Here is a 22,336-nt window from a genome sequence, read left to right on the forward strand (position 1 = left end):
GTTTTACTTCTTTAATCTAGTGGAAAATGTCAGATTAAAATGAGCACCTCCTTCTCTAAGAAAATTCTGTTATTTACTTGAGATGGCCTGAACTAAGCATAATAAAATAGAAGAAGGTAATAGAATATTTGATAGCTACAGACCAAATTAGCATGAGTTAGACATGAATTTGACTTAGAGTATCAAGCAAGTTAAATTTAGCACTAAGCTAAGGTTAAAGGAGAAGCATGTGAGTAAATGAAGCAGAAAACTAGTACTTTTTTAAAAAAATCTATCCATTTATTTTAGTGAGAGACAGTACACATAAGAGAGTGTGGGAAGGGGAGGAGCAAGACAGGGAGAGAGAAAATCCCAAGCAGACTCCCTACTGAGGACGGAGCCCAATGTTGGATTCAATCCCATGACCCCGAGATCACAACCCCCAAGATCACGACCCAAGCTGAAATCAAGAGTCTGTCACTCAACCAGCTGAGCCACGCAGGTGCCCCAAGTACTCTGTTATTTTTTGAAGTCTCTTGTTGAATGCAGCCCAACAATTTCATAGTGTTGAAGTATAGACTGAAAGCTTAAGGTACCCTAACTTGGTATAATAAAAGGTGATACTGAGAACATTAATGTGCCTATCTTATGATATTTCAAAATGATTTCTAAAAGCTTTGTACAGAACAGATTTTAGTACGTTAATCTAAAATAATTAAGGTAAGGTAAAATAAAGATACGTCACTGAAAACCTGAGAAAACATAGTGGTGTCATTCATTTTTAAAACTTACTATAATTATAAGCAAGGATAAATTTATGTGTGTTTGTATTTTAGTGCCAGTGGTTGGGGAGGTGGTGGTAAACAAAAAGCTATTTTTGCTGATTGGTACTCAGCTGTGGGTCACACGTGACTCATTTCATCTGTCAGCTTAATCAAAAATAAAAATGTGTTTAGGTCTGGGAAATTCAGAGATGATTATTTCATAGTCCTTGCTCTCAAGAAACCTATAATTGTGTAGGTGAATAAGACATATACCACTAACAACAATAACAGCATGTTGACCTTTTTCGTTGATGCAATAGTAGGAAAAAGGGGTTTTCTGGGGAAGCCGGTGCTAAAGGACTAACTCATTTACAGAGCTAATCTTGATAGTGGACAGTTATTAAAGTCGCGGTATCTAAGCTGATTAGTAAATCTTTGCTTAAGAAAATATATTAAGTGTCTGGTCTGGGAGTGAGGGGATTAGTCAGAAGGGAATTGGGATCCATCTGGTGGAAGTAGAGGTATAGCTTGACATTGTGGGATGGATCATAAGATCCAGATCTCTAGGAGAAGGGAAGGTAATGATTAGATACGTCATTTGTGGGGCACCTGGCTGGCTCAGTTGGGAGGGCATGTAACTCTTGTTCTTGGGGTCATAAGTTAGATACATCATTTGTGTACCAGTGAAGTGGACTGAGATGGAAGGAGTAGGGTACTTCTTTAGGGGAATGATAATAAAAATTAAGAATCTATGTGTCAGCTACGTGTCATAATTCATTTATTTCTTGAGCAACCATATGAGAAGGGTACTATTATTTTTCCCACTTTTCAGAGAAGGAAACCTAGACCATTGAAGCTAAATCATTGCCCTAGATCACAAAGCTAGAAAGTGGTAGAGCTTGGATTTGGACCCAGGATGTCTAATCTAAAAGTTGACAATGGTATACCACCCCCTTTAGCCTAACTGGGTCCTTAATGTCTGAAGCCAAATGGGGTTGAGTGGTATAAGCAAAATTCTATAGGGGTTTGTGGCTGGTGTGCCACTTTTAAGGGGTGGGTATGGTTTTTGATAAACGCACATTCTAGATAAATATCATAGCACAACAAAGGGTGTAGAAGTGAGACATTGCCAAAATATGGGCTTGAGGACTACATTTGGATGTGCCTTGTAATACGTATGAAGCAATAATGTGAAGATGGAAAAAGATAAGATGGGATCCTTTTGAGATCCCTAAAGGATTCCTGAAGTCAGACTCCTGAAAGAAATTAGGTTTTACTTGATTATATACTGGAGAGCTGTTGAAAGCTTTGGAATGGAACATTGCGTGACTGGAACTGGTAATAGGGAGGGAGTTAGAATAATATTTTTATTCAGTGATTTGTTCTACTTTGATATGGCCCAGTGGATGTGGAAAGTAGAAAATACATAGAAGATAATGATGATCCAAATGTTGGTTGAACAAGGAGAGAGATGAGGTAAATAGTTTCAAATAGCAGTAACTGGAAGATCTCATTGGGTGTTGAGGGTAGGAGAAATTAGTGGAACATTTTCAATACCAGAGCTCGGTGGTGTCATGTTTATAGGTGGAAGACAGTGATACAGAAGGTGGGCCTCATCCTTTCGTGACACTGGTAGCAGATGGACATGTCCAGGTCTGAAGTTTATTTAACTGTACGACCTCAGACAAGTCAACCTAATCTCTCTCTCTCTCTCTGTCTTTTTTCTTTAAGTAGACTCCACACTGTGTGTGGAGCCCAACGCAGGGCCTGAACTCACAACCCTGAGATCAGAACTTGAGCTGAGATGGAGTCTGACACTTAACTGACTGAACCACCCAGGTGCCCCTCTCTTTTTTAAGTATGAGCTTCCTTTTTCTAAAGTAGGGTTAATGGGGTGCTTGGGTGGTGCAATCAGTTAAGTGTGTCCGACTCTTGGTTTCGGCTCAGGTCATGATCTCAGTGTCGTGGGATCCTGGGATCCATCAAGCTCCATGTCGGGCTCCACACTCAGCACAGAGTCTGCTTGAGACTCTCTCTCCCTCCCTCCTTCCCTCTCTCAAATAAATAAATAAATCTAAAAAAATAAAGTAGGACTGATAATAGTATCTACCTCACTAGTATGAGGAATAACTGAGTTTAGCACGTGTATTGGTTTTCTGTTGCTGCTGTTAAATCGGCATAAACTTTGTGGCTTAAAACAACAGAAACTCGGATTCATCACCTTGCAGTTCTGCAGGTCAGGTGTCCGACTCAGGACTCACTGAGCTGAAGTCAAGGTGTTGCAGGGCTGTGTCCCTTTCTAGAGGCTGTTAGGGTGCAATCCATTTGCTTGCTTTTGCAGCTTCTAGAGCCCGCTTACATCCTTGGTTCATGATCTCCTTTCTCCATCTTCAAAGCGAGAATGTTGCATCTCCAATCCTTCTTCCATAGTCACACCTCCCTCTGATTCTCCTGCCTCCCCCTCTTCCACTCTTTAGGGCCCTTGTGATTGCATTGGGCCACCCAGATAACGCAGAAAAGTCTCTCCATCTTCTCTCCTTCATTATGATCACATTTGCAAAGCCTTTCTTTCATATGAGGTAGTAAGGTAGCCTAATCACAGGTTCTGGGGATTAGGCCATGGACTTCTTGCGGGGGGGGGAGGCAGCATTCTGCCTACCTCCTACGGGGCCTGGCAAATAGCTAACATTTGAGTGATTTCTAATGTTAGTATTGTCTCATCGTCATTACTGTTAATGGTAGGATTACTCATCTGTAGCACTTCACTTGTAACATTAGTGTCACAGCGCTGCCGAAGATGGCATTTCTGTTCAGGGCTCCACTGGGTCTCTTTGGCAGAGACGTCAGCTGAGAATAGAAGTAATTTACCAACATTTAACTTTAAATGGCTGATTAGTTTTAAAAAGTACTCAGGAAAAGAATTATGAACTCTAAAGTTTTACAAAGGTATTTTTTCCAGATAATAGCATATGAAAGTCATAAATCAGCTTTGTCATTAGGATATAAAGTTATTTATGCCATTTTATGGTGAATGATTTACAAATAAGAGGACTGGTAAACAAAATATATTCTTCCTCCTCTATTTCTAATATATCCAGTTGGGGAGAGACTGTATTGTATAATTTGCTTTATATTTTATAGTTAAATAGTTGTTTTTTAATAGCAAATAGTTATATTTGTAGAAGACAGCAAAAAAGTTTATACCGTTGGATTTGCTAATTATTTTTTTTTAAACCTTCAGATTTATTTCTATACCAATTAAATGCCCTGAAAATTATGCTTGAGGAAGTTAGTATGTGCGGCTAGGATGTTAAGTTTTTTGTTTGGCCAGATGAGGGCACTTTTTCTTTACATTTCTGGGGTTTGAGCTGTGAAGCAGATTTGTTTTTTCCCATCCAAGCTGTTACTTACTTTCTGTTGTTATTGCCAGTGAGAGAAATAGTTTTGACATTTTTAATGTTTTGATTGTGTTTATTCTTATAGGTTGATCTTTCCCCAAAAGGAAAAGCTTCAGTTTCGTGCAAAGTTTTTATATATGGAAACTTAAATGACAAAATTTCTGTGGAAAAAAGGTAGTTTTAAGAAAACAAATCTACGTGTTTTGCAGTTCTGCTTGTAATTAATAATAGAAGCTGAAGTTTCCCTTTTTTTTAAATTTACTTTTAATCTAATTTTAGTACTCTCCATTTGTTCATAGCAAGATGAAGTGACACTGATTAGACTCCTCTCCTCATCAGATTTCTGATGCCTAGTTGATACCGAATCAGCGTCACTTTGCAACCCCACTAAAATCATTCAGAAGTGTGGAAAGGAAATAAAATACCAGAAGTATTTTGTTTTCAAACAGACACACACATCCCAATAAATAAATAAATAATGAACGAACAAACGGACTACAATCCAACACTTATAAATAAAATATCAGAAATATGGCATGTTTAGTTTTTTATTTGTAGTGATCGCTATCAAGGACTAGGTTGAGTGGGCCAGGGTTTCCAAGGTTATGTATAATGGTGCCAAAAACAGAACAGACTGCAGCTACTTGGTGTTGATGTGAATTAATCTAAGGAGAAAACCAAAGACAATAATGTTGAGGTTTATAAGTTGTGCATAGCAGTGAAACAGAGCCAATCGTTGCTTATTAAAGTCTACAAAAACGCTAATGAAAATAATGCCTTCACAACTTGATTGACTTGAAGGACAATCAAGGGGGGAATCAGCAAGGGTGAGTTCAGAGCATGTGTAAAATTTTACACAATCTTAGGAATCATGAGAAGGAATGGATTATTTTAAAATTACATGTGCAACAAGATGAGTATGAATAATGCCTCCCTGGAGTAGGTTGGAGAAGGCTGCTGCCAAGTGGCACGACGCGCCCTGTTCTTGAAGGCTGCAAACCTCCACGTCCTTGATGAATGCCGGGGCGTGGCTGGAACCATATCTTGGTTCCCTCTCTTACGAACACCACCTGGGCTCTAGGTGCTTTTCCCGCTTCCTCACTTACCTTTGTCAACAACCCCGCAGGGTGGCTAGGGTTATTCCCATTTTAAAGATATGAAAATTTAGACATTCAGATTAATTCAATCCCTAATCTCTTAAATGAGACATTAAGGAATGTGGTCAGTGTCATAGAAACTAGCAAATGATGAGTTCTCAGACTTCAGGTCATAAGGGTTAAGGGCACTTTAAAGTTAGGAGGAATATCACCAAGAAGCAAAGGCTTTTGGTGAAAAGGACTGAGTCATTCGCAGTCAGCTGTCCCTCGGTGTGTCAGGGGATAGTAGCTGGGATGCTCGATAGCTGGAAGGGAAGGTGGAAGGCCTCGACAGCAAGTACGTCTGGCGCCTGTTGATGGAGTGCTGTTATTAGTCCCTGGAGAGAAAGAAGAGTTCCCTAGTGTTCCATGTCTACCGTCATTTTTTTTTTTAAACCTGGGGGCTTACCAAGAAGAAGGAAAGAAGAAAGTGGTGATTTTTCACTTTAATTCTTCTCCCTGACTTTTATTTTACAGATTTGGGTAGCAGTCTTGTTGGCTAGACCTTAACCAAGGCACAGTCTGTTCAGATGGTAAATCAAACAAATCTTTTTTTTCCCCTGCCAGTCCTTTTTAGCAAGTAGTAAATAGTTTAAATTTATAGATCTTTAATAACAATTAAGTTTTTTCAAAAAAAAAACCGAATTAAGTTTTTACCCCTTTTCCATTAAACATTCATTGCGAGCCTCGTATGTGCCATCCCCTCTGCTTGGCACGTTGGCTACAGATGGAAGACTCGACTGTGTCCTTGGTGTCGAGCGTGTAGTCTAGTGTAAGAACTCAGGAAGTGAAGCAGTCATCACGCCGAAGTGGCGTGAGTACTGTGCCAGTGGGCTTGGGGCCTGCAGGGTGCTTTGAGAGCACATACCTCAGCCTGGGGGGGAGAGGAGAAGGAAGGAAGGCTTCCTGGAAGATGTGTCTGAGCTGAATCCTGAAGTGATCAGATCATTTCTCAGATAGATAACTGACAGGGAGGAAGGGCTAGTTTTGTTAAAGAGAAGTATTTGGGGTGTGGCACCTGGGCTGTGAGGTAATATATTTGGTTTTTAGAAATGTGGGAATGGGGAGGGAGTTTTTTAAGGATTTTTTTGGTCTGGAGATGAATACTTGAGCGTCATTTGAAGTAAAGTGACAGGTAAGATAGAATACTAATAGAATGAGATAGAAAAAGAAGGGAGGAAAATGGGGAATGAGTGCCTGAAAAAGAGAGTTTGTAGAACCCTGACTGATGGATAGCCTGGAAGCCAAAGTCAGAAGACGGAACTTCAAGAAGAGGTAATTATAGAGCCAGTGGAGGGAAATGCTATGCTTCTAAATCGAGGAAGCCCAGTAAGGCATTGGATTTGATTACGATATTAGTTATTTAACTATAAGCAATGTAGTGCAGTGTTGGGTTTAAGGTAACATGTGAGAAATGTACCTATTCTTCTTTAAACCTTTGTATACTGGTTTTTAACTTTAGGGGATCTCTCTGAAACTGGATTTACATAGATGACTTACATTTATTTTGTTTCCTGCCCATCATTCATTCTTTCTTCCGAGAATCTAATCCATATTTTCCTTGTATAGTATCTCCTTCCTCACTGTCAGCCCTGGTCTTAGGGATGAATATTTGTTGTAGACCTGACCTCAGGGGTGTGTACATGATGTAACTGGGCCAGTGAGACTTGATCCTGGGACTTTCCTTAAGCTCTGGAGAAAAAGAATCTCTTCTGTTGGATTGAAGCTGTAGAGGTTAAGCCTAGAGCTGCCCTCATGGGATGAGCATCTCCGAGACCCCGGTGGTGTGGGGGGGCGGGGGGGTGCACACAAGGGAGGGAAGGAGCTGAGACAGATATGCATGTTTATCATAGGAGTTGAGTCACGGAATCTACGTCTGGATTTTTCAATTATTTGAGCCAGTGAATTCCCTTCTTTTCCTTAAGATATTTTGAATTTGATTTTCTGTCATTTGAGGGTGAAAGAGTCTCGTTCTCCTAGAGAATGCCTTATGTCTTAATGTATTTTAAAGTATGCAAGAATCGGGTTTACAGATCTGTAGAGGCCCCCTGAACCAAATTAAATGCCTCTGCTTTATTCTGTTCAACATTCCTGTCAACAAGATTTTCTCCATAAATCCAGGTTCAGTATTGTTATCATTAACTAATTAATGGTCATCCTTGGGACAATTTGGTCTTTATTACAAACATACTTATAACATCTTGTTATTTATTATAGTTGAAGGGATGGGATATTTTTATTAATGCCTTTTAAATTAATCAAAAGTTAACCCATTTATCTCCTTCAGGTTCTTCCAGCAAGGATATCCTTTGCGAAATGTTGGGATTCCATTTTATTCACTATCTGTCTCTATTCGCTTATAAATATTCTTGCCAACCATAATTCTTAGGTCTAGGAATCAGACCATAAACCATAAAAGCAACATAATTCGCCAAAGGCCTCATAAAATACAAATAGGAAGTCATCCCTGACTCTTGTTAACTTAAATAACTTGAAGAAAAGGGAAAATTATTTTGTTAATTTTGTTATTAGGAGTAAGCTTCCAATTCAATAGAAAATGCTGGATATTTGAAAATATATTTGATAAAAACTATTTGCTGCAAGGCAACATTAAAAATAATAGGGCAATTGGAAAGTACTTGCTATGATAAGATTTCAGAGAGCGTTGTGACATCTGTGGTAACTTAATAGGTATGAGTTAATGAGTCTGGCCACAGAGAGGGTGATTATTTCTTTCTGGACACTGCACCTGCTTTGGAGGTAGCTCCTACTTAGGTACATAACGATGCCTGTTTTGGTTATACAGAGCAAGAAAGTTGAGTTACAATCACTTGTGGCTAGTGTGAGAATATGCCTGAATTTAATATACTAAATTTACTGTTTCCTAGAAACAGACATTTCAGAAAAGAGCAATACCAACTAATTTCTAATTAGGTTGAACAAATGGAGTAAGAGTAAAAAGTTCAGCTTGCATTTGAGTTCCAGTCCACATTCCCTATGCCCTGGTCATGGGTTCCGCTGTGCTTTTTTGCTTTATTCCCTTTCCAGAATACCCTTAATGAATTAGTATTGAGTTAAGAAATTTATGAATTAGTACTAATTGATCTCAGTATATGAAGTCCTATATTCTAACTCAGTTTACACTCCGGGAAGCTTTTTTGGGCATCATAGTAAGACTTAATCTTTTCCCATTTATTAACAAACATCATCCTTTTCTCTCTTCCTCCATTTGTGTAGAATTTTTATTTTATTCCTACTAAATGCTTTATGCTTTAGGCATTATGTTAAGTGCTAGTAGGCCAAAGAAGAACAGTGTTCCATTCCTGCCCTCTGGTGGTTGAAAGAAACATTGCAAACAAGTAATAAAGGTGTGTGCTATCAATCATACCAGCCTTGGTATCATTTGTCTCTGATATTCATTTATTGGTTCACAGATTTATCAGGCATGTAGCGGGCATCTTCTTTTATGGCAGTCTTCATCAGTACCTGTCTGGTGTGGTAGCATCCTGACCTTTGGTGGGAATAGTTAACATAGTTGAGGTCTTACAAATGGAATTCCAAAAAGCATGCTTTCAGTATGTCTAAATCCGACTTTTGGGATTCTGTATTTAGGTTACAAAGTGTTTCCTGTCTACATGTAACATTTCTAGGCCTACTGAGCTTCAAATTGGTTATGTATGTGATGGGTGAAAAATGATGAAGTATGGTGTTTAGTTCTCTTGCTGCCTAACAATTCACCTCAAAACTTAGCAGCTTAAAACAACAAGCAAATATTTAATATCAGAGTTTCTGTGAGTCAGGAATAATGGAAGTGATTTAGCTGGGTAGTTCTGGCTCAGAGTCTTACAGGAGATTACAGTCAAGATATTGGTCAGGGTTGCCATCACCTGAAGGTTTCACTGGGGCTGGAGGACCTGGATGATCTGGTTGGCTTTACCCAGGATGAGTGATTTAAGAGAGAGCAAGAGGGAAGTCACAGTGTTTTCAGTGACCTATCCTTAGAAGTCAAGCTTTTGTCATTTTTGCAGTATCCTGTTGTATGTAACAATCAGGTGTATTTCATGTATCAAGCGGTCTGCATAAGGGCTTGAGTACTAGGATGTGAAAATCACCAGGGGCCACCTTGTATTTTGGCTACTACATATTGTAACCCTGTAGTCAATGACTTTGGGCCTGTGTGAAGAAGACACAAGAAAATCTTCAAATGGAAGTATTTTAGAGTGAAATATGGGGTTGAAAAATCAGCTCATTGTCAATATAATTTTCATTCTTCATTCCCCTGGGAGAATGTTGATAAGGTCTCCATGTTCCCAAGCCAATATTTTTTAATGGAGCACTAAGGAAATAGGAAAAGAATGGTAACAGAAATGAGTTTTATGAGAACATACTTATCTGAACACATAACATTTTAATTTTTTTTAACGTGATCTATTTCAATTTACGTTTCTGTGCCACTCAGTGGTGAGAAATATTTCTGCAGAGAGAATGCTTAGCGATGGCTGACCAAGTGTCATAGAAACTACTGCTTGTTTTTCAAAGATTTCTTTGTCAAGTTACTTGCACATTTTAATTTGAACAGTGAGCACCATTCTGGGTCTATAACCTGTCGTAACTCAGAATGTCATGATGAAAAATGGGAATAATACTGTCGATTGGGTGATAAGAAGAATGTGGCCACTTCATGCATTTGCAGGTTTAAACATTGCTGGGTTATTAAGATCAGATATAAACAGAACTGAGAGTAAAGTGTTTAAACCAGAATTTTACTTTAGTATTAAGAACATCAGGTCTTTGAAGTAAAGTTAATAAGGAAAATTGAAGTTGTCACTCTTCTCTGCTACCTTCCCCCCAAGTTACTTCCTCCTCTGTTTTCTGTCTTAATATATTTTTTCATAAATAACGTCTGTTTTCAGAATAGTATGTTCATTTTGAAAACATAACAGTGATACTTTCAGCATTGTGAATGTATAAGAAAAATATAGAAGGGGGAGTTAAGATGGCAGAGGAGTAGGAGACCCCTTTTTCATCCGGTCCCCTGAGTCGAGTTGGATAGGTACCAGACCAGCCTGAACATCCACGGAATCAGCCTGAGATGCAGGAAGATACATCTGGATCTCTACAAATGAACATCTCCAGTGCTGAGTATTGAGATACGAAGTGGGGAGCCGTGAAACCGCGCACGATATCGGAAGATAAATGGAAAGGGGAGGGAGCTACCGCGTTCGGGTGCCGGGAAGCAATAGCCACCTGCACAGGGGAGCGGGTGGACTCGCAGACCAGCACCCTCGAGAGAGCAGACTGAGAACAGTCAGTCTGGGGAACGCGTGCAACCAGACCGAAACGGAGCTCCAGTGTGCTCACTGGAACCAGACTGAGACTGGGGGGCGCTGCTGGCAGTGTTAGAAACACAAAGGACAGAGACACCGGCCCTGGAATTGAGGGCTGGGACGCCGGGTGTGGGGCACACATCCTGGGACGCTGCAGGGTTGAGCAGCACCAACAGAAACAGTTAAAGTGGCCAGAACATCAGTGGAGAACAGTCCACGATACCTCTGTTCTGAGACAGGCTGATATTCAGCCACTGCTGCTCTGACTCTCAGAAGAGGCACAGCAAACCGCCAGGGAAAGCCGCCAGAGAACAAAAGCCTGGAAATACCAGCTCACATTGTGCCCATTCCCATCCCCCCTCGCAGGGGACACGGAGACTCTACCCAAACAGGGTTGCCTGAGTATCGGCGTGGCAGGCCCCTCCCCCAGAAGGCAGGCTGAAAAATCAAGAAGCCCACATGCCTAAGATCCCTATAAAACAAGGGCGCACGGCCTGGGTCCCAGTCAATAATTTGGGCTCTGGACAACCCTGCAACCTCTCCTCATCGGAATGACGAGAAGGAGAAATCCCCAGCAAAGAAAAGACAATGAGTCTGTGGCCTCTGCCACAGAACTAATGGATATGGATATAACCAAATTATCAGAAATGGAATTCAGAGTAACGATGGTCAAGATGATGTGTAGACTTGAAAAAAGTATTAACGAAAATGTTAATGAGAATACAGAATCTCTAAGGGCGGAAATGAGAGCGAATCTGGCAGAAATTAAAAATTCTATGAGCCAAATGCAGTCAAAAAACTAGAGGCTCTGACGGCCAGGGTGAATGAGGCAGAAGAATGTATCAGCGAATTGGAGGATGGGTTAGTAGAAGAGAAAGCTAAAATAGAATCTGGACTTAAAAAAATCCACGCTCAAGAATGTAGGTTACAGGAGATTACTGACTCAATGAAACGTTCCAATGTCAGAATCATCGGCATCCCCGAAGGGGTGGAGAAAAACAGAGGTCTAGAAGAGATATTTGAACAAATTGTAGCTGAAAACTTCCCTAATCTAGCAAGGGAAATAAACATTTGTGTCCAAGAGGCAGAAAGGACCCCTCCCAAGCTCAACCACGACAAACCTACGCCACGTCACGTCATAGTGCAATTCGCAAATATTAGATCCAAGGATACAGTATTGAAAGCGGCCAGGGCAAAGAAATTTCTCACGTACCAAGGCAAAGGTATCAGAATTATGTCAGACATAGACCTGGAATGAGAGAAAGGGTTGGGGGGGGGCATTTTTAAAGCCCTTTCAGAGAAAAACATGCAGCCAAGGATCCTTTATCCAGCAAGGCTGTCATTCAGAATTGATGGAGAAATAAAGACCTTCCAGAATCCCCAGTCATTGACCAATTTCATAACCACGAAACCAGCCCTACAGGAGATATTAAGGGGGGTTCTATAAAGGTAAAAAGGCCCCAAGAGTGATACAGAACAGAAAGTCACAATCGATAGAAACAAAGACTTCACTGGCAACATGGCATCATTAAAATCATCTCTCTCAATATTCAGTCTCAATGCAAGTGGCCTAAATGCTCCCATAAAGTGTCACAGGGTTGCAGATTGGATAAAAAGACATGACCCATCCATTTGCTGTCTACAAGAGACTCATTTTGAACCTAAAGATATTCAGACTGAAGGTAAAGGGATGGAATACCATGTTTCACGCCAATGGACCCCAAAAGAAAGCTTGGGTAGCAATTCTCATATCAGACAGATTGGATTTTAAACTAAAGACTATAGTTAGAGACACAGAAGGGCACTATATTATTCTTAAAGGATGTATCCAGCAAGTGGATATGACAATTATAAATATATATGCCCCCAACAGGGGAGCAGCAAGATACACAAGCCAACTCTTAACCAGAATAAAGAGACATACAGATAAAAATACATTAATAGTAGGGGACCGCAACACTCCACTATCAGAAATAGAACACCCATGCAAAAAATCGACAAAGAAACAAGGGCCTGGAATGCCATACTCGACGAGTTGGACCTCATAGATATATATAGAACACTACACCCCAGAACCAAAGAATACTCATTCTATTCTAATGCCCATGGAACATTCTCAAGAATAGACCATGTTCTGGGACACAAAACAGGTCTCAACCAGTACCAAAAGACTGAAATTATTCCCTGCATATTCTCAGACCACAACGCTTTGAAATTGGAACTCAACCACAAGGAAAAATTTGGAAGAAACTCAAACACTTGGAGACTAAGAACCATCCTGCTCAGGAATGATTCGAAATTTAAACAATTTATGGAGACCAACGAGAACGAAAACACAACGGTCCAAAACCTATGGGATACTGCAAAGGCAGTCCTAAGGGGGAAATACATAGCCATCCAAGCCTCACTCAAAAGAATAGAATAATCTAAAATTCAGTTTTTATATTCTCACCTCAAGAAGCTGGAACAGCAACAGAAGAACAGGCCTAATCCACGCACGAGGAAGCAGTTGACCAAGATTAGAGCAGAAATCAATGAATTAGAAACCAGGAGTATGGTAGAGCAGATCAACAGAACTAGAAGCTGGTTCTTTGAGAGAATTAATAAAATTGACAGACCACTGGCAAGATTTATCCAAAAGAATAGAGAAAGGACCCAAATTAATAAAATTATGAATGAAAAAGGAGAGGTCACAGCCAACACCAATGAAATTGGAAGGATTATTAGAAACTTTTATCAGCAGCTTTATGCCAATAAATTAAGCCATCTAGAAGAGATGGAGGCCTTCCTGGAAACCTTTAAACTACCAAGACTGAAACAGGAAGAAATTGATTTTTTAAACAGGCCAATTAATTATGAAGAGATTGAGTCAGTGATAAACAACCTTCCAAAAAACAAAACTCCAGGCCCGGATGGTTTTCCTGGGGAATTTTACCAAACATTCAAAGAAGAAATAATACCTATTCTCCTAAAGCTATTTCAAAAAATAGAAACAGAAGGAAAGCTACCAAACTCATTCTATGAGGCCAATATTACCTTGATCCCCAAACCAGGCAAAGACCCCCTCAAAAAGGAGAATTACAGACCGATTTCCCTAATGAATATGGACGCCAAAATCCTCAACAAGATCCTGGCTAATAGAATCCAACAGTACATTAAAAGGATTATCCATCATGACCAAGTGGGATTCATCCCTGGGATGCAAGGGTGGTTCAACATTCGCAAATCTATCAGCGTCTTAGATTTTATCCAGAAAGAAAAATTCAAAAATCATATGATTCTCTCAATAGATGCAGAAAAAGCATTTGACAAAATACAGCATCCTTTCCTGATTAAAACCTTTCAGAGTATAGGGATAGAGGGCACATTCCTCAATCTCATAAAAACCATCTATGAAAAGCCTACAGCAAATATCATTCTCAATGGGGAAAAGCTGGAAGCCTTTTCCTTAAGATCAGGAACACGACAAGGATGCCCACTCTCGCCACTATTATTCAACATAGTACTAGAAGTCCTTGCAAGAGCAATCAGACAACAAAAAGGGATAAAAGGTATCCAAATCGGCAAAGAAGAAGTCAAACTGTCTCTCTTCGCAGATGACATGATACTCTATATGGAAAACCCAAAAGAATCCACTCCCAAACTATTAGAAGTTATAGAGCAATTCAGTAATGTGGCGGGATACAAAAATCAGTGCTCAGAAATCAGTTGCATTTCTATACACGAATAATGAGACTGAAGAAAGAGAAATTAGGGAATCCATCCCATTTACAATAGCACCAAAAACCATACGTTACCTTGGAATTAACTTAACCAGAGACGTAAAGGACCTATATTCTAGAAACGATAAATCACTCTTGGAAGACATTGAGGAAGACACAAAAAGATGGAAAAATATTCCATGCTCATGGATCGGAAGAATTAACATAGTTAAAATGTCCATGCTACCCAAAGCAATCTACACTTTCAGTGCTATCCCGATCAAAATACCGATGACATTTTTCAAAGAACTGGAACAAATAGTCCTTAAATTTGTATGGAAACAGAAAAGGCCCCGAATCGCCAAGTAACTGTTGAAAAGGAAAAACAAAACTGGGGGCATCACAATGCTGGATTTTGAGCTGTACTACAAAGCTGTGATCGCAAAGACAGCATGGTACTGGCACAGAAACAGACACATAGACCAATGGAACAGAATAGAGAACCCAGAAATGGACCCTCGGCTCTTTGGGCAACTAATCTTTGATAAAGCAGGAAAAAACATCCGGTGGAAAAAAGACACTCTCTTCAATAAATGGTGCTGGGAAAATTGGACAGCTACATGCAAAAGAATGAAACTTGACCACCATCTCACACCATACACAAAGATAAACTCCAAATGGACAAAAGACCTCGATGTGATACAGGAATCCATCAAAATCCCAGAGGAGAACATAGGCAGCAACCTCTACAACATCGGCCACAGCAACCTTTTTCATGACACATCTCCAAAGGCAAGAGAAACAAAAGATAAAATGAACTTGTGGGACTTCATCAAGATAAAAAGCTTCTGCACAGCCAAGGAAACAGTCAAAAAAACTAAGAGGCAGCCCATGGAATGGGAGAAGATATTTGCTAATGATGCTACAGATAAAAGACTGGTATCCAAGATCTACAAAGAACTTCTCAAACTCAATGTGTGAGAAATAAATAAACAAATCATAAAATGGGCAGAAGATATGAACAGACACTTTTCCAATGATGACATACAAATGGCTAACAGACACATGAAAAAATGTTCAAAATCAGTAGCCATCAGGGAAATTCAAATCAAAACCACACTGAGATACCACCTTACGCCAGTTAGAATGGCAAAAATTGACAAGGCAAGAAACAACAATTGCTGGCGAGGATGTGGAGAAAGGGGATCCCTCCTACATTGTTGGTGGGAATGCAAGTTGGTACAGCCACTCTGGAAAACAGTGTGGAGGTCCCTTAAAAAGTTAAAAATTGAGCTACCCTATGACCCAGCCATTGCACTACTGGGTGTTTACCCCAAAGATACAGACGTAGTGAAGAGAAGGGCCATATGCACCCCAATGTTCATAGCAGCATTGTCCACAATAGCTAAATCATGAAAGGAACCGAGATGCCCTTCAACAGATGACTGGATTAAGAAGTTGTGGTCCATATATACAATGGTATATTACTCAGCTATCAGAAAGAACCATTTCTCAACATTTGCTGCAACATGGACGGCACTGGAGGAGATAATGCTAAGTGAAATAAGTCAAGCAGAGAAAGACAATTATATGATTTCTCTCATCCATGGAACATAAGAACTAGGAAGATCGGTAGGGGAAGAAAGGGATAAAGAAAGGGGGGGTAATCAGAAGGGGGAATGAAGCATGAGAGACTATGGACTCTTAGAAACAAACTGAGGGCTTCAGAGGGGAGGGGGTGGGGGAATGGGATAGACTGGTGATGGGTAGTAAGGAGGGCACGTATTGCATGGTGCACTGGGTGTTATACGCAACTAATGAACCATCGAACTTTACATCAGAAACCGGGGATGTACTGTATGGTGACTAACATAATATAACAAAAAAAAATTTTTAAAAAGAGAGAAAGAAAAATATAGAAGGATATAAACAATTTAAAATATTAAAATAAAAAATTTAAAACAATTTAAAATATAAACAATTTAAAATTGTATTGATCTGTTTTTCATCTAATCATTTCAGTACCATTTTAGGAACAAATCATATTAGAAATGATGTTCCTGGCTCTGCAGTTTTATTGATGCTTCCGGTAAGAGCCAACCTAGAGTAAATGTTTCCATGGAATAACTATATAATAGTCTGTAAAGCTTGTTTATCTTTAAGGTCTTATTTTGCAAATTTGACTTATGAAATTAATGTATTCATAAGTTTTAATCCTGAAAGGCAAATGGATAGATTTATAATACATTATACGTTGAGATTATTTTCTTTAGAACGTATTTAATTGTCTGTTCTTTTCTTATGAGTTTATTCATTTCTTATTTTATCTTGTGATTATTTACATATATAATTTCTATATAAAGACGTGATGTAATCTTAGTGGTAAGATAAATTTAAAGGAAAGTCCTTTCACTGAACAAATATTTACTGGGCTTCTATTATATACCAAAGCCTCTGGTGGCTTCTGGGGTCCATGTTGAACAAAATAGGCACTGTCACTGAATTTTTGCAGCTGTCAGCACAGAAGAGAAATGGATGGACATTAGACTAATAACCACAGAGGTAAATATATAAGTATATTTTTAAGTACTTAAGCTGACCCCTGACAGATAAGTAAGGGGAGTTAGTTTGCTCAGGAAGAGCCTTGTAGGCTGTAAAGAAAGCAGCTGGATTCCCTGGAGGAGTGAGTGAGCCCACCCCCCCCCACCCCACCCACCCACCCCCGGTCTGCAGCTGGAGACAGGGCCAGGGGCCACACCACAAGGACTTACAGCCCAATTAAGGTCTTAGCACTTTATTTCAGGTGCTGTGGGAAACTGAAGGTTTTTGATAAAAGAGTTGTATTTTGTATATTACTCTGTCTGGCTGCTGGGTGGAGAATTAAATGATGTGAGTCTTAAAATAGAAAAAGAATAGTTAAGAAGCTATTGCATTTGTCCAAATGAGAAAATGTGGTGCATGAAGTAAGGGAGTGTCAGCAGAGATACAGGAAAGTAGACTAATTGGAGAGAGATTTCAGGGGTCACACACACAGGATTTTTTTGGATTACACAGGAAGAATAATTCTCAGCTTTGTGACTTTGGCAGCTGGGTTGGAAGTCCCATATTTTGAAATGAAAAAATGGTATATTCTTTTTTGGAGGGTGGGGCAAGGTGGGGAATGAGAAAGAGTTGTGGATTCAAGGATGGGGAGGCCAAGAGATTCGCTTCTTGGTAGGTTAAGTTTGAAATGGTTGTGGGAAAACCCAAGTAGGGATTTCAGGCAGGCAGTTGGGTTTATTAGTCTGGAACTCAGAGTGGGCTAGAAAAATAAATTTGGCAAATGCCAACGTATTCTGCAATTTAGACCAATGAACAGACTAGAGGACAAGTTCTTAAGTCTTGTTTAGACCAATGATACGATGAGGATGACATAACTGCTAAAATTTTATTGACATGAAAAACAACTGGTTTTTGAATAATTGATAAAAATCAGAATGTTGCTTAGAAAACGAACTTTGGAAAAAGCCAGAACTTTTTTTTCGTTAGAGCTTTTTGTGATTTAATGCCTCCCCCTTCTTTTCTTGATCTCATTCTAGAGGAATTTGATTACTTGCTTTTCTGTGCTTTTCCAAAGACATCAATCCATTTCCTTATTAAATGTTGAGGTCTGGTTACAGCATGTTGATTCCCCATTTCCTCTTTGTAGCTTGTTTTTTAGAAGTTATTAATCAGCTGAGTCTTAGTATCATTTTTCCCATAGCTTCTCTGAAGCTTCATTGTGCCTTTTTGGTAAAAAGAAAACCATCAGTGCACAATAGAATCATTACCCTGACCTTTTTGCTTATCCTGACTCATTTTGGAGTAATCTCGAGATCTTCCTATTAATTCAAAGAAGTGTTTAGCTCTATTTATTAGTATTTTTATTTTCAGTGATAGAAATACTGGTTTAAAGCTAGGAAAACTTCATTATGGATAACAGTGCCTTTCTCTTAAAGCATTATAAATAAGTAAATGAATTATCACTTGAATGGATAATTTTTTTTTTAATTTCCCAAAATGTCTTTTTAAAAATATTTGTTCATGGGGCACCTGGGTGGCTCAGTTGGTTAAGCATCTGACTTTGGCTCAGGTCATGCTCTCAGGGTCCTGACATTGATCCCCACATCGGCCTCCCTGCTTGGCCGGGGAGTCTACTTATCCCTCTCCTATTGCCCCTCCCCCTGCTCGTGCTCTCTGTCTCTCTCAAATAAATGAATAAAATCTTTAAAATATATATATATTTGTTCATTTATCAGTTTAATGCAAAGTCTGTGCCAGGCGCTACAGAAGAGAGAGCTGGGAGATTATTCTTGGACTCAAGATACTTCCTATGTCCGCAGCCCTTGTCATAAAAGCATCGAACTTTATGTACTGCATATAAGTCATAACAATCTGAAAGTCCACCTAGGGGAAAATATAATTGTTTCTGAAACATTATAGAGTACCAACCTTATAAGTCAGGGATATCTATTTTTAGCATGTTGGAGAAGTGAATATGATTCATTTAGTCAGAAATTTCAGTGATCTCAGGTCATTTGAAGTTCCGTGTATGATCTTCCTCTTATTACTTGCCTCACTCTTTTGAGCCAGCCGCTAAGTGTGTTTTAAAAGGGGTATCCCCAAGGAGAAGGGACTTCCCTATTTTCAAAATGGACAGGACTGAGATTAGGAAAAAAACAGCTGGGCCAGAGCCAACTTCCACAGGGATTTTAAAATCTCAACGTGAAAATAAAATGAGCAGTAAAGCCCAGGCATTTAGCAGGCAGGCAGAAGTCAGAAAAGAACATGATGGGTGAGAACTGGGAACATGGTGACTCATCCTTAGTTCCCAAGGATGTTACCATTCGTATTTTATGTCACTGGTTTTAAACTTTTTTGACCATGATCCACGGTAAGAAATACATATTATTGCATGATGTATTGTCCACATACAAATATACAAATAATTTTTTTTTATATAAAACTGAAATGAGGGGTACCTGGGTGGCTCAGTCATTAAGCGTCTGCCTTCCGCTCAGGGCCTGATCCTAGGGTCTTGGGATCGAGCCCTGCATCAGGCTCCTCTGCTGGGAGCCTGCTTCTTCCTCTCCCACTCCCCCTGCTTGTGTTCCCTCTCTCGCTGGCTGTCTCTCTGTCAAATAATAGATAAAATCTTTAAAAATAAATTAAAAAACTGAAATGAAAAAATACTTTTCCCCATTATTACCTTTATCTTCTCTTCTGTTTCATTATTTTAAAATGCTGGTAGAAAACATCCCATTAACTGCATTTCATTATCCTCTAATGGGTTAGACAAGGGTTTACAAGTACTGACATGTGCAACAGTGAGATTTACATGGGCTCTGATGGAGGTGAAGTAAGGATTGTTTTTTGCAGGTAACTGTTACCAGGGGTCATGTTGCCCATATGGAGAAATGAAATTATCTTTATATCCTGGCACAAAGCTTTCCACACAGCAAGCATTGAGTTAACATTGAATGCTGTTGAGCAAACAGCAAGCAGTCATCACTACTGTACAGCCTAAATGGTTATTGGTAATACCGGTCTTGTCCCCTGAACTCATCTCATTGCAAGACAGGATGTTTGTTTATCAGCTTGGGCTGCCACAAACCAAAATATTCCTTAAGTTATATATAAGCTAAATCGTAATCTAATCGGGTGAGGAGGATCCACTGTGTCCTCAAATCACCCCTAAACTTAGTACGGTAATCATTTCTTATTATTCACGGTTCCTGTGGGGCAAGAATTCTGGAGCCGCTTGGTTGGGCGGTTCTGGCTTAGGGTGTCTCATGAGGTTTTAGTTCCATATTGGCTGGAGCTTCAGTCTCTGAAAGTTTGAGGATCACATGGCTGGCATGTTGGGGCTGGGTAGTTGGTCTCTCTCCATGTGGGCCTTTCCACAGGGTTCTGTGCCCTCATGACCTGGCACCTGGCTTTGCCCAGAGTGAGCTATCCAAGAGACCGAGACAGAAGCTGCCGTGGAGGGGACTACAAGGTCGTGAATACCAGGAGGTGAGGATCCTTGGGGGATATCTTAGAGACTAGCTACCATATACCATGAATGGATATCTTCATTAATGGTTGCCTTGAATTTTTAAGAAAGGAAAAAGTAAACATGTAATTGCTTGTTTTATTTTTGAATCTTATAAAGCATTTGCAGAGAAGTATTGACAGTTCTACTTTTCACAGGAATTTTGGAGAGAGTTTAAAGGTATAAAAAATGTTAAGTTTCAGAAAATGGGATTCTTGATGAAATACTGAATGATTAAGCAAGTTCTTTTTAGTTAGCTAAGTACAGAACTGTGAAAAAGTAGTTAAATACTGGGAAGACCCTAAATGAAATTAGTAAGAATAGAAAATAATTTACTCTCAGTAAAATTGACAAATGCTAATCATTAACAAGTAAAACAACGTATTAAACCAGTTGGGCAGAGACATGTGTTACTTAACCTTTAAAGAGTAGATAGAAGATTGTCATAATATTCCACTTACTTAATGCTCTAGATTAGGATTTGGCAGCAGGGGCCTGTGGACCAAATCCAGCATGCTGCCTGTTTTTATAAATAAAGTTTTGTTAGAACACAGCCACATTCATCTGTTTCCACATTGTCTGTGACTGCTTTCTCATTGCGGTAGCAGAGGCAATAGTTTTGTGACAAAGACTGTGCACAAAGTCTAAAATATTACTGTCATTTGAAGAATAAGTTTATTGACGCTTGCTCTGGATTTTAGACTTTTATATACAAGATTAGGTTTTGGAGTGTTGATGAGATGCATAAATCTAAGGACAGTAGCGTGTAAGTGAACTTTTAAACATAAAAGAGGGTGCAATGTTAACAGTGTTTTTAATTTTTTAGAAGAAAAGTCCTATTAATTAGAAGAGGGAGGGACAGAATATCATAAGATTTGCAAGAATAATGCTTCATTAGGCAAGACTTTGCTTATTAAGAAAATTCATGAGCTCTGAATAGGGCCCATGTGGGAACCCATGAAGCCAGCATTTGAAAAGCAAATGTGAACATTATGTTGACTGAATTAGGTTATTGTGAAAAACCAATTTAAACATTTTAATTTATTTCTTACTCTGAATTAGAAGTTACGAATTTTATTATTTACTTTGAAATCTGTTCTGGCTTATGGTTAGGGTTTTTGCCTTTTTGTGTTAACATGGAAGTACAATCTTGAGACTTGCTATCCTTCTGCAGAATGACTTGATGAGAGACAGGTACTTACCAGTCTTAATGATACGCTGCAGATAAATTGAGAAATGAAATTTCCAGATAATTAGCACAAAGTTTAGGGCTCAGGGCTGTATGAGCAAGGAGAAGGAGCTAGATACTGATGTGCAGGTGAATGAGGAAATCCCGGGTGAAATATATTTCTGATAGTACTGCCAGCATATGTTGCCCTGCCAGAGTGACTTTGTGGTCATTGTTTAAAACCTGGTTTTCTAAACTAAGGAGAAGAATTTATACCAAACGGAATATACATTAAGATTATGGTATCAAGAGGAAGAGATTTAGAGGTGAAGTTATTTTTGCATTTTAATTTTAGAAAATAGCGATTGCTGCCATTGATTGGGCACTCACACCATTTCAGGCTTTGTGCTAGGCGCATTTCAAAAATTGGCTCGTTTAATGCTCTCAGTAACTCCATAGGGTAAAAAATAGTGTTCTGCTCACTCAACACATGAGTAAACTGAACCTTGGAGAGTTTAACTTGTCCAAATTCGGTAGTCGGAGTAGGACTCCAATCTGGGGACATCTCACTCCAGATGTCTCCCCATCACACTGCCAGCCCATAAATCTGTCATCTTGTTCCCAACTCCTATTATTTCCCTTCCATTTTCTTTTCCCTTCCTCCCACCCCTTCTTCCCTTTCCCATTTCCTTTTTTTTTTTTTTGTTAATTACATAATTATACATGGTATCAAAACAATTTAACACATAGTGGTGTAAAGTAAAAAATGAAAGTAGCCTTTACCCATACTGTTAACATTTACTGTTCTCTT

The 22,336-nt window shown here is 39.3% G+C and overlaps 1 protein-coding gene across 7 annotated transcripts in view; it reads left to right on the forward strand.

The window, feature by feature from the left end:
• PLEKHA5 (pleckstrin homology domain containing A5) overlaps positions 1-22,336 on the forward strand; it is a 237,473-nt gene that overhangs the window by 56,810 nt on the left and 158,327 nt on the right. Inside the window, exon 1 of one of the 7 annotated variants that reach the window (XM_087855666.1) lies at positions 17,026-20,338. The exons of the other annotated variants lie outside the window; for them this stretch is intronic. Within the exon in view, the coding sequence (XP_087711792.1) occupies positions 20,244-20,338 (95 nt within the window). The 5' untranslated portion in view covers positions 17,026-20,243. Of the gene's footprint in view, positions 1-17,025; positions 20,339-22,336 lie in introns of those variants that run through there. 7 annotated transcript variants of the gene reach the window in all.

This window comes from Ursus americanus, chromosome 25, assembly GCF_024610735.1.
Source record: "Ursus americanus isolate L20-20 chromosome 25, mUrsAme1.1.p, whole genome shotgun sequence".
In the NCBI taxonomy this organism is placed as follows: domain Eukaryota; kingdom Metazoa; phylum Chordata; class Mammalia; order Carnivora; family Ursidae; genus Ursus; species Ursus americanus.